The sequence below is a fragment of the Oncorhynchus kisutch genome, linkage group LG24 (genome assembly GCF_002021735.2).
Source record: "Oncorhynchus kisutch isolate 150728-3 linkage group LG24, Okis_V2, whole genome shotgun sequence".
In the NCBI taxonomy this organism is placed as follows: domain Eukaryota; kingdom Metazoa; phylum Chordata; class Actinopteri; order Salmoniformes; family Salmonidae; genus Oncorhynchus; species Oncorhynchus kisutch.
The window spans coordinates 12,564,338-12,577,606 of NC_034197.2; the positions used below are offsets into that span (position 1 = coordinate 12,564,338).

At 44.1% G+C, this 13,269-nt stretch overlaps 1 protein-coding gene across 15 annotated transcripts in view; it reads left to right on the plus strand.

Moving 5' to 3' along the window:
• The window catches only part of LOC109869149 (basement membrane-specific heparan sulfate proteoglycan core protein), a 168,433-nt gene that overhangs the window by 107,375 nt on the left and 47,789 nt on the right, over window positions 1-13,269 (plus strand). For 13 of the 15 annotated variants that reach the window (XM_031803527.1, XM_031803515.1, XM_031803519.1 and 10 more), the window contains 8 exons: window positions 59-289; window positions 520-633; window positions 866-993; window positions 1,251-1,337; window positions 1,551-1,609; window positions 1,782-1,949; window positions 2,986-3,096; window positions 3,306-3,406. In XM_031803527.1, coding sequence (XP_031659387.1) covers window positions 59-289; window positions 520-633; window positions 866-993; window positions 1,251-1,337; window positions 1,551-1,609; window positions 1,782-1,949; window positions 2,986-3,096; window positions 3,306-3,406 — 999 coding nt within the window. The remainder of the gene's footprint in view (window positions 1-58; window positions 290-519; window positions 634-865; window positions 994-1,250; window positions 1,338-1,550; window positions 1,610-1,781; window positions 1,950-2,985; window positions 3,097-3,305; window positions 3,407-13,269) is intronic. The other 2 variants (XM_031803516.1, XM_031803529.1) reach the window with 1 other exon arrangement.

Sequence of the window (13,269 nt, forward strand, 5' to 3'; positions counted from 1 at the left end):
GGTCACACTAGCATCCTGGTGATACAATAGTAGTAACTCCCATCTCCCTGCCCTGTAGGAGAACTGGCGTCGCCCAGACGGCATGCCTGCCACTAGGGAGCACCTGATGATGGTGCTGGCTGACCTGGATGACATCCTGGTACGGGCCTCCTACTACACAGAGATGAGGTCCTCCAGCATCTCCGAGGTCAGCATGGAGGTGGCCGTGCCCAACTACAGTGGCCGTGCTCAGGCTCTAGAGGTGGAGCAGTGCCGCTGCCCGCCCGCCTACCAGGGACTCTCCTGTCAGGTAAGAGGAGCTCTCTCTCTCTCTCTCTCTCTCTCTCTGCCACAAGTGGCAATGTTGACTAATTAACCTCAAACGTAAATGTATGTATGTTTGAACAGTCAGCAGACTTTTAATTTTTTGCCTCCTGGAGAAAGCATGCTCGAAGGAGGACCAGGCTCCGTGTCCAGGAAACCCACCCTGAGAGTGTCAAGCCCACGGTGTGATGACAGTTGTAACTCTCTCTCTACCAGGACTGTGCCCCTGGCTACACTCGTACCGGAGGGGGCCTGTACCTGGGCCACTGTGAGCTGTGTGAGTGCAACGGGCACTCTGACTCCTGCCACCCCGAGAATGGCATCTGCACGGTATGCAGCCCAGAGAATCTCTTTCCTTCATTTAGTTTATTTAACCTTCATTTTATCCAGGTTAATCTTGTTAATTTAAAACCAGGAATGCTAATGTAGGATCAGTTCAGCCTCTGAGATCACAATGAATCCTAGCTCACCACCCACATGGCCTCAGGTCCAAAATAGCAGTAGATTTGAAACAAGTACATTGAATAACAAGCGAGTGGTTGTCGTCTTCCCGCATCTCCAGAGCTGTCTGCACAACACCCAGGGAGAGCTGTGTGAGCAGTGTGCCCCAGGTTTCTATGGGGATCCCACCGCTGGAACCCCAGAGGACTGCCAGCCCTGTGCCTGCCCTCACACCGACCCTGACAACCAGTGAGTAGTGAGCCGCTAACAGGATTAGGACACAGAACACAGTCCCAGTCCGATTGGGGGATAAAAAGGGGTTGTTGCTTTGCTTCTGTAACAACGATAAACAGTATCAAAATGGTCCTCCATTGGAACAAGATGTAGTTCTCAGTCATTCATATCTGTCTTTGAAACTTTGCCCTACATCCCAACTTGGAACAGATCCCACTGGGTTAGTTATTACTGGAGTATACTGTACTTGCTTATCTGTGTGTGTTTGCCAGGTTCTCCCCCACCTGTGAGAGCCTTGGTAACGGTGGTTATCAGTGTACTGCTTGCCAGCCTGGATACACTGGCCAGTACTGTGAGCGGTAAGCTGACACAACTCTCTCTTTACCTCTCTATTCTAGCCCGGTCCCAGATCTGTTTGTTCTGTCTTGTCGGTGTCCTGTGGTCATTGTCATGCCAATGGCTATACAACACAAACTGAGCTAGTACCAGGCTGCTCTATTCAGACTGGCTTTTCAGTGTCCTTTGACGTTGTGTTGACTCTATATGAATGTCTTTCTCTCTGTCCCCTACAGCTGTGCAACTGGATACGTTGGAAATCCACAAGACAGGATTAAGTGTCGTCCATTCAATAGTAAGGGAACCCAAAACGTCCAGTAGACTTGGATACATGTTTTATTGAGTGAACCAACTGAAAAGGAACTCAAAATCAATCTACTTTTTCTTCCTGCCAGACTGTAACCACCAAGAGTGTCTCTGCGATTGATCCTTGTGCCCTAACCTTTGACCCTTAACCTCTGACCCAGCAGCGGCAGCCTCCCTGGTGGTGAAAGTGTACCCTGAGAGGGTTTTGGTGGCCCAGGGCAGCCCAGTGACCCTGCGGTGCCAGGTGACCGGCCCTCCACCCCACTACTACTACTGGTCCAGGGAGGATGGACGCCCCGTGACCAACAGCGCCGTCAGACAAAGACAAGGTATAGTATACTGGACAGACCAGTTCTGGGTAATAGGGAGTATGACTTGGCCTAGCATAAGAGCCATACATACATTACTGTTGTTGTATATAGCGGCACAGTATACACTCCTCACTAAAGACCAGTATTGGTGAATATAGATACAATCGTCCCTGCGCCTCTGTTAGAAGGTGTAGTAATGACCAGTAGGAGACAGATGTACAGAACACACTTTTTTTGCAGACACTTAAGATGCACACACACCAATGTAGCAAGATGGGACTAGTAGAAGTGGTTGTATGGTCATAAATGCACTACACAGTAGGGAATGTCCAGAGAGGGAAGTGTCCATGGGGTGAGGCCCAGCGGTCAGTCTTCTGTGGGTTGCTACAGCCAGGTGGTTGGTCACCTTGCTATTCACTCCTGGAGTTGCAGAGAAAGACTGAGGTACAGATGGTAGTGGGGGTCTGTTACCCCACCAGATAAGGCATGTGATTGACTGACCCTGTCAGGTGACTGAGTTCCCTGGCAACTTGGTGTGAAATGGGGGCAGAGTGACCTAAGAACAATAGAAAGCCCATCCACGAGTACCTCTACTCTTCTCCTTTCAAGTGGCATTCCAGTCTCCTTTTCACCTCATTTAACACCTGATTTACTTAACAAAAGGCACATCTCAATAGGTGGTCCAGGCGAGTCATGACTTGGCACATGTGTGTGTGTGTGTGTGTGTGTGGGGGGGGGGGGCTGTCCTCTTTTGTTCTCTATTGCTCCTCAATTTTTTCTCAAGCAAGAGAGGAGGTGATGACATCACAGATTCCCAGCAGAACAACATCTTGAACTGTTCAGTTTTGTAAAAAATATATTTTTGCTCAAAACATATTTTTGTACCCTGTAGTGTGTGTACTTTACTGTATTTATACTTTGGATAGCGCTTTTCAACAGTAAAAGATCCAAAATCCCTGGATGCGAAAATGTAAGGCTTTTCTACGCTATTGAAGTACTAGTCCATTCACCTTGGTAATTTAATCTCATTCCGTGTTCCTACCTATTCTCTCAGGAGAGGAGCTGCATATCCCCAGTGTTCAGCCCAGTGACACAGGCATGTATGTCTGTACCTGCAGAGACCAACGCAACACCAACAGGAGCCGCGCTGAGATTGTCGTCACAAGTACGCATTTCTAATTGTCCGTTAAAATAGTGCATTTGGAATACTTTTGTGATTTTTTTCCCCCCACTGATCTTACAGATAGTTGTTGAATAGTTAAAACTGATTTGAACAAAATATGTTCGAAGTTGAGACAGTAAAAACTTTTAAGAAATTGTAACTTGAGACATTTGAGTGTTTACTGAATGGTTTCTGTGCATGTCTTTCTCCAGCTGTCTCGTACAAACCCATTCAGGTGACCATCGAGGAGCCCAAAGCACGGAGTGTCACAGTTGGCGCAACAGTCAGCTTCATCTGCACAGCCAAGAGCCAGGTAAGACTAGCTACCGACATGGAGACATTAATACAATCATTTTGGCTTATTTGAATGTATCTTTGATGGTTGGCATTGTGCTTAATTAAATCATTTCCCACCACCTGGATTTTGTCCTATGTAGCAAAATTTGAAAATCTTTTTTTTTTACAGTGGATAAAAGGAGAGACTCAAAGCTACAAAATTGTATATCATACACTGCAGTTGAGGAACAATGGGAAAGTAATTCTGCTTTGAAAGTTGATAAACTTGTACTTTTGAGAAAATGGCCCTTTGAATTGTTTGGTACACATACTGGAGGACCAATGTTTTTCTACCCCCATTTAGCATCATTCTCTTAAGCCTTTAGCCCACAAATCTCTTTAAAGATAGACCCATTTCAAGACTAAAAGTGGTAAAACTTGTGGCCTATTTTTTATCTCCAGATAAAAATAGTTTGTCTAGTCCTAGGCCTATATCCTAATCTGACTTTGGTGCATGTCATGTTGTTCTTCACATTACCATCTCTGGTAAACACACACTATATCAAGTGTATTTGTCACATGCACAGGATACAGAAGGTGTGAACTGTACAGTGAAATGGTTATTTGAATATCAAAAACTGAAAGTGTCCAGATAAAAATATTGAACGATTATTAGAGGACGCTTACCCGACGCACTTGTCTAAATTGATGGGTTGTGTGAAAGAAATGCTATAACCACCCCCCAGCCACATCTAGCTAAGTGGGTCACTATTGTCTAGACATGTACACATGTTCATAAAATACAATAGATTGCCGTAATCACCCTCAGACAGACACATCTGTCTAATTTGATGGGTCATGTAATAATCCGTCCGAGGTGGAGTCTTTTGTTTAGACATGTAGTTAGCTAGCTAGTTTAACAATGAACTGGCATAATCCCAACTCATACTACTACCAATACAAAACATTGTCATGTAGGTACCTAAAGCTAACCAGCTAGGTTCAGTGTTAACTAGTTAACATTAGGCTATAACTAGCAATGCATTTCTGATTCTTATAATATTACTACACAGATCATGAACGTAACGTTAGCTAGCGAGCCAACAATCTAACGTTCGCTAGCTAGCGAACAGTATGCTTTAACTTGCAATGAAAACGACTTTCTGACAAAATTAGAAAATCTGAAAATGTAGCTAGACTCTTACCTGTATACAGTGCCTTGCGAAAGTATTCGGCCCCCTTGAACTTTGTGACCTTTTGCCACATTTCAGGCTTCAAACATAAAGATATAAAACTGTATTTTTTTGTGAAGAATCAACAACAAGTGGGACACAATCATGAAGTGGAACGACATTTATTGGATATTTCAAACTTTTTTAACAAATCAAAAACTGAAAAATTGGGCGTGCAAAATTATTCAGCCCTTTATACTTTGTATAAAGAATAAATACAGTTTTATATCTTTATGTTTGAAGCCTGAAATGTGGCAAAAGGTCGCAAAGTTCAAGGGGGCCGAATACTTTCGCAAGGCACTGTACATGGATGAACACAGCTCCATTTTGTTTGTAGCTCCATCTTGTTTGGCGAATGTTGTGTCAAGTCACTCCGGTTCACACTGACTGTGGCGTGTGCAGAAAGTAGCCCATCACAACCTTTTCAACTGATCTGTCAATAGCACCTGCTAAATTCAGGGCATCAATGTTGTTACGTAAAGTAGCAAAACGTTTGTAGGTCTCGATGGCTAACATTATATACATTTAAAACACGCAGTGGTAGAAGGGACTATCAACACATACTGTGCAGCTCATGTTATAGACAGAAGCATGCTACATGGCAGACCAATCCAAACTCATCTTCCAGCATGTCCAGCCCATCCATTATCTCAGCCGATCATAGCTAGCAGGAAGGTATTTTTCTGTGGCTTAACCAACTAGGGTCGTAATTTAACCATTTTATTCATATTTACAGATGGAATACAAGTTTGTTATTAAGGCACATGAAAGTTCATGTTCCAGGAGGCAATTCTTCCAAAAAGGCGTTCAATTGCCTCTCCTGTGAAGTAGTGATGTGCGAAATACCACCTAGCATCCTGAAATAGGTTATAATTGACAACACCTTTGTTTACCATATACCTTATTATTAAACTATTTTTTATTTTATTTCACCTTTATTTAACCAGGTAGGCCAGTTGAGAACAAGTTCTCATTTAAACTGCGACCTGGCCAAGATAAGGCAAAGCAGTGCGACAAAAACAACACAGAGTTACACATAAACAAACGTACAGTCAATAGCACAATAGAAAAATCTATGTACAGTGTGTGCAAATGTAGAAGAGTGGGGAGGTAAGGCAATAAATAGGCCATAGAGGCTAAATAATTAAAATTTTGCCCTAACACTGGATGTGCAGATGATGTGCAAGTAGGGATACTGGGGTGCAAAGGAGCAAGAGAAATATATCTGCTGGAGCGCATGCTACGGGTGGGTGTTGCTATGGTGACCAGTGAGCTGAGATAAGGCAGGGCTTTACCTAGCAAAGACTTATAGATGACCTAGAGCCAGTGGGTTTGGCGACAAATATGTAGTGAGGGCCAGCCAACGAGAGCATACAGGTCGCAGTGGTGGGTAGTATATGGGGCTTTGGTGACAAAACGGATGGCATTGGGATAGACTGCATCTAGTTTGCTGAGTATCATGTTGGAGGCTATTTTGCAAATGACATCACCGAAGTCAAGGATCATTAGGATAGTCAGTTTTACAAGGGTATGTTTGGCAGCGTGACTAAAGGAGGCTTTGCTGCGAAATAGGATGCCGATTCTAGATTTAATTTTGGATTGAAGATGCTTAATGTGAGTTTACAGTCTAACCAGACACCTAGGTATTTGTAGTTGTCCACATATTCTAAGTCAGAACCGTCCAGAGTGGTGATGCTAGTCGGGCGGGCGGGTGGAGGCAACAATTGGTTGAAGAGCATGCATTTAGTTTTACAAGCATTTAACTTCTTGCGATGAGCAAACCTATATACGGGAGCGTAATCATAGCCTCAAATGCATTAGCATAACGCAACGGACATAAATACCCCTAGAAACTTTTCCTATTCATGAAAATCGCATATGAAATTAAATAAATATATTCAAACACAAGCTTAGCCTTTTGTTAACAACACTGTCATCTCAGATATTCAAAATATGCATTACAGCCAACGCTAGACAAGCATTTGTGTAAGTTTATCATGGCATAATGCTATGCTAGGCTCTGCTGGCAGCAGGCAACATTTTCACAAAAATAAGAAAAACAACCAAATTAAATCATTTACCTTTGAAGAACTTTGGATGCTTTCACCTAGGAGGCTCCCAGTTAGATAGCAAATGTTCCTTTTTTCCAAAAATATTATTTTTGTAGGTGAAAAAGCTCCCGTTTCTTCACCATGCTTGGCTGAGAAATCGACCGAAAAATGCTATAATGGCAAACTTTTTTCAAAATTAGCTACATAATATCGACAGAAACACGGCAAACGTTGTTTAGGATCCATCCTCAAGGTGTTTTTAACCTGTTGCGTCGAGCAATCCCGTATCCGGGAGCGTAATTATAGCCTCAAGCTCATTACCATAACGCAACGTTAACTATTCATGAAAATCGCAAATGAAATTAAATAAATATATTGGCTCACAAGCTTAGCCTTTTGTTAACAACACTGTCATCTCAGATTTTCAAAATATGCTTTTCAACCATAGCTACACAAGCATTTGTGTAACAGTATTGATAGCTAGCATAGCATTAAGCCTAGCATTCAGCAGGCAACATTTTCACAAAAACAAGAAAAGCAATAATTTACCTTTGAAGAACTTCGGATGTTTTCAATGAGGAGACTCTCAGTTACATAGCAAATGTTCAGTTTTTCCAAAAATATTATTTGTGTAGGAGAAATCGCTCCGTTTTGTTCATCACGTTTGGCTAAGAAAAAACCCTGAAAAGTCAGTCATTACAACGCCAAACTTTTTTTCCAAATTAACTCCATAATATCGACAGAAACATGGCAAACGTTGTTTAGAATCAATCCTCAAGGTGTTTTTCACATATCTATTCGATGATAAGTCATTCATTGCAGTTTGGTTTCTCCTCTGAAGCAAATGGTAAAATACACGCAGCTGGAGAATACGCAATAATTGCAACGGAGGACACCAAGCGGAGCACCTGGTAAATGTAGTCTCTTATGGTCAATCTTCCAATGATATGCCTACAAATACGTCACAATGCTGCAGACACCTTGGGGAAACGACAGAAGGTGTAAGCTCATTCCTGGCGCATTCACAGCCATATAAGGAGACATTGGAACAAAGCGCATTCAAAATCTGGGGCATTTCCTGTTTGAAATGTCATCTTGGTTTCGCCTGTAGCATCACTTCTGTGGCACTCACAGATAATATCTTTGCAGATTTGGAAACGTCAGAGTGTTTTCTTTCCAAAGCTGTCAATTATATGCATAGTCGAGCATCTTTTCGTGACAAAATATCTTGTTTAAAACGGGAACGTTTTTTTATCCAAAAATTTAAATAGCGCCCCCTAAATCCAACTGGTTAAAAGCAGTTGGAGGCCGTGGAATGAGTGTTGTATGGCATTGAAGCTCGTTTGGAGGTTTGTTCACACAGTGTCCAAAGAAGGGCCAGATGTATGCAGAATGGTGTCGTCTTCAGAGAGGTGGATCAGAGAATCACCAGCAGCAAGAGCGACATCATTGATATATACATAGAAGAGAGTCGGCCTGAGAATTGAACCCTGTGGAACCCCCATATAGACTGCCAGAGGTCCAGACAACAGGCCCTCCGATTTGACACATTGAACTCTATCAGAGAAGTAGTTGGTGAACCAGGCAAGGCAGTCATTTGAGAAGCCAAGGCTATTGAGTCTGCCAATAAGAATGCGGTGATTGACAGAGTCGAAAGCCTTGGCCAGGTCGATGCTGACGGCTGCACAGTACTGTCTTTTATCGCTGGTGGTTATGATATCTTTTAGGATCTTGAGTGTGGCTGAGGTACACCCATGACCAGCTCGGAAACCAGATTGCATAGTGGAGAAGGTACGGTGGGATTCGAAATGGTCGGTGATCTGTTTGTTAACTTGGCTTTCAAAGATTTTAGAAAGGCTGGGCAGGATGGTTATAAGTCTATAACAGTTTGGGTCTAGAGTGTCTCCCCCTTTGAAGAGGGTGTGACCGCGGCAGCTTTCGAAACTTTGGGGATCTCAGACGAAACGAAAGAAAGGTTGAACAGGCTAGTAATAGGGGTTGGGCAAGTAGCTTCAATGGGGGCTGATCTGTTGGCCAGGGTAGGGGTAGCCAGGTGGAAAGCATGGCCTGATGTAGAAAAATGCTTATTGAAATGATCAATTATCGTAGATTTCCCAGACGTGCTCAATGGGCTTGAGATCGGGACTCTTCGCTGGCCATGGCAGAACACTGACATTCCTGTCTTGCAGTAAATCACGCACAGAACGAGCAGTATGGCTGGTGGCAATGTCAAGCTGGAGGGTCATGTCAGGATGAACCTGCAGGAAGGGTACCAAATGAGGGAGGAGGATGTCTTCCCTGTAACGCACAGCGTTGAGATTGCCTGCAATGACAACAAGCTCTGTCCGATGATGCTGTGACGCACTGTCCCAGACCATGACGGACCCTCCACCTCCAAATTAATCCCGCTCCAGAGTACAGGCCTCGGTGTAACACTTATTCCTTCGACGATAAACGCAAATCCGACCATCATCCCTGATGAGACACAACTGTGACTCGTCAGTGAAGAGCACTTTTTGCCAGTCCTGTCTGGTCCAGCGACAGTGGGTTTGTGCCCATAGGCAACGTTGTTGCTGGTGATGTCTGGTGAGGACATATTGAGGTGCATATTCATTCATTCTTTATGGTTCATTGAACAAGCATGGGAAACAGTGTTTAAACCCTTTACATCGAAGATCTGTGAAGTTATTTGGGTTTTTACAAATTATCTTTGAAAGACAGGGTCCTGTTTATTTATTTGCTGAGTTTATATGCAAAGTAAAACGAGTCCTATATCCACATAACCTGAAAGGCCGTTCAGCAAGGAAGAAGCCACTGCTCCAAAACTGTCATAAAAAAGGTCTTCCAATAGGTCTTCTAAATGGACAATGACCCCAAACATACTTCCAAAGTTGTGGCAAAATGGTTTAAGGACAACAAAGCCAAGGTATTGGAGTGGCCATCACAACGCCTTGACCTCAATCCTATAGAACATGTGTGGGCAGAACTGAAAAAGCATGTGTGAGCAAGGAGGCCTACAAGCCTGACTCAGTTACACCAGCTCAGGAGGAATGGGCCAAAATTCACCCAATTTATTGTGGGAAGCTTGTGGAAGGCTACCCGAAACGTTTGACCCAAGTTAAACAATTTAAAGGCAATGCTACCAAATACTAATTGAGTGTATGTAAACTTCTGACCCACTGGGAATGTGATAAACATACTTCCGGCGCCGACAGAGATGGCCGCCTCGCTTTGTGTTCCTAGGAAACTATGCAGTATTTTTTTGTGTGTTATTTCTTGAAATGTTACCGCAGAAAATCTTAGGTTTTATTACATACAGTCGGGAGGAACTATTGGATATAAGAGCAATGTCAACTCACCAACATTACGACCAGGAATACAACTTTCCCAAAGCAGATCCTCTGTTTGGCCTACCACCCAGGACAATGGATCGGATCCCAGCCGGCGACCCAAAACAACGGCGCCGTAGAAGGGGCAGACGGAGTGGTCTTCTGGTCAGGCTCCGTAGACATGTCACATCGCGCACCGCTCCCGAGGATACTACTCGCCAATGTCCAGTCTCTTGACAACAAGGTAGACGAAATCTGAGCAAGGGTAGCATTCCAGAGAGACATCAGAGTCTGTAACCTTATTTTCAGGGAAACATGGCTCACTCGAGACACGCTATCTGAGTCGGTACAGCCACCTGGTTTCTTCACGCATCGCGCCGACAGAAACAAGCATCTCTCTGGTAAAAAGAAGGGCGGGGGTGTATGCCTTATGATTAACGAGACCTGGTGTGATCATAACAATATCCAGGAACTCAAGTGCTTTTATACACTTGACTTAGAATTCCTCACAATCAAAAGCCGACCGCATTATCTACCAAAATAATTATCTTCGATCATAATCACAGTTGTGTATATTCCCCCCAAGCAGACACATCGGCGGCCCTGAAAGAACTTAATTCGACACTATGTAAACTGGAAACCACCTGAGGCTGTAGTTATTGTAGCTGCCGATTTTAACAAGGCTAATCTAAAAACATGGATCCCAAAAGTCTATCAGCATATCGATTGTGCTACCAGGGCTGGCAAAACCCTAGAACATTGTTATTCTAATTTCCCCGATTTATATAAGGCCTATAAGACCCTCCCTTTGGAAAAGCTGACCACCACTCCATTTTGTTGCTCCCAGCCTATAGACAGAAACTAAAACAGGAAGCTCCCGTGCTCAGGTCTGTTCAACGCTGGTCCGACCAATCGTCAAGATTGCTTCGATCACGTGGACTGGGATATGTTCCGCATTGCGGCGAACAACAACATTGACGAATACGCTGATTTGGGGAGCGAGTTTATTAGCAAATGCATCGGTGATGTTGTACCCACAGCGTCTATTAAGTCATTCCCCAACCAGAAAACGTGGATTGATGGCAGCATTCGCGCAAAACTGAAACCGCAAACCACTGCTTTTAATGAGGGCAAGGTGACCGGAAACATGACCGAATACAAACAGTGTAGCTATTCCCTCCGCAAGGCAATCAAACAAGCTAAGCGTCAGTATAGAGACAAAGTGGAGTCGCAATTCAACAGCTCAGACATGAGAGGTATGTGGCAGGGTCTACAGTCAATCACGGACTACAAAAGAAAAACCAGCCCCGTCACGGACCACGATGTCTTGCTCCCAGACAGACTAAACAACTTTTTTGCTCGCTTTGAGGACAATACAGTGTCACTGACACGGCCCGCTACCAAAACCTGCAGGCTCTCCTTCACTGTAGCCAACGTGAGTAAAACATTTTAACCCTCGCAATCAACCCTTATCCAGTCTGCTGTTCCCACATGCTTTAAGAGTGCCACCATTGTTCCTGTTCCCAATTTGCCACCCCAATTTGCTTACCACCCCAATAGGTCCACAGACGACGCAATTGCCATCACACTGCACACTGCACACTGCCCTAACCCATCTGGACAAGAGGAATACCTATGTAAGAATGCTGTTCACCGATTCCAGCTCAGCATTTAACACCATAGTACCCTCCAAACTCGTCATCAAGCTCGAGACCCTGGGTCTCGACCCCGCCCTGTGCAACTGGGTACTGGACTTCCTGACAGGCCGCCCTCAGGTGGTGAGGGTAGGTAACAACATCTCCACTCCGCTGATCCTCAACACTGGGTCCCCAAAAGGGTGGTTCTGAGCCCTCTCCTGTACTCCCTGTTCACCCACGACTGCGTGGCCATGCACACCTCCAACTCAATCATCAAGTTTGCAGACGACACTACAGTGGTAGGCTTGATTACCAACAATGACGAGACGGCCTACAGGGAGGAGGTGAGGGCCCTCGGAGTGTTGTGTCAGGAAAATAACCTCACACTCAATGTCAACAAAACTAAGGAGATGATCGTGGACTTCAGGAAACAGCAGAGGGAGCAGCCCCCTATCTACATTGACAGGACAGTAGTGGAGAGGGTGGAAAGTTTTAAGTTCCTCCGCGTACACATCACAGACAAACTGAATTGGTCCACCCACACAGACAGCGTGGTGAAGAAGGCGTAGCAGCGCCTCTTCAACCTCAGGAGGCTGAAGAAATTTGGCTTGTCACTCACAAACTTTTACAGATGCACAATCGAGAGCATCCTGTCAGGCCGTATCACCGCCTGGTACGGCACCTGCTCCTCCCATAACTGTAAGGCTCTCCAGATGGTAGTGAGGTCTGCACAACGCATCACCGGGTGCAAACACCTGCCCTCCAGGGCACCTATACCCCCCGATGTCACAGGAAGGCCAAAAAGATCATCAAGGACAACAACCACCCGAGCCACTGTCTGTTCACCCCGCTATCATCCAGAAGGCGAGGTCAGTACAGGTGCATCAAAGCGGAGACCAAGAGACTGAAAAACAACTTCTATCTCAAGGCCATCAGACTGTTGAACAGCCATCACTAACATTGAGTGGCTGCTGCTAATTTACTGACTCAACTCTAGCCACTTTAATAATGGAAACATTGATGTAATCAATTTATCACTAGCCACTTTATATAATGCTTACATACCCTCCATTACTCATCTCATATGTATATACTGTACTCTATACCATCTACTGCATCTTGCCTATGCCGTTTGGGTAATATATTTTTATGTACATATTCATTCCTGTACACTTGTATAAGGTAGTTGTATAAGGTAGTTGTTGTGAAATTGTTAGGTTAGATTACTTGTTAGATATTACTGCATGGTCGGAACTAGAAGCACAAGCATTTCCTTACACTCGCATTAATTATCTGCTCACCATGTGTATGTGACAAATACATTTGATTTGATGAAAGAAATCAAATATGAAATAAATCATTCTCTCTACAATTTTTCTGACATTTCACATTCTTAAAATAAAGTGGTGATCCTAACTGACCAAAGACAGGGAATTCTTACTAGGATTAAATGTCAGGAATTGTAAAAAAAAAGAAGAAGAAAAAAACAGAGTTTAAATGTATTTGACAACGGTGTTTCTACACTTCCGACTTCAACTGTATATACGAAGAAAACAATATATACACGGGACAAGACAAAACACACGTCCGACTGCTATGCCATCTTGGTCAGACACATTAAGCACAATTGTCTCCCTCTTACTGGCCACCC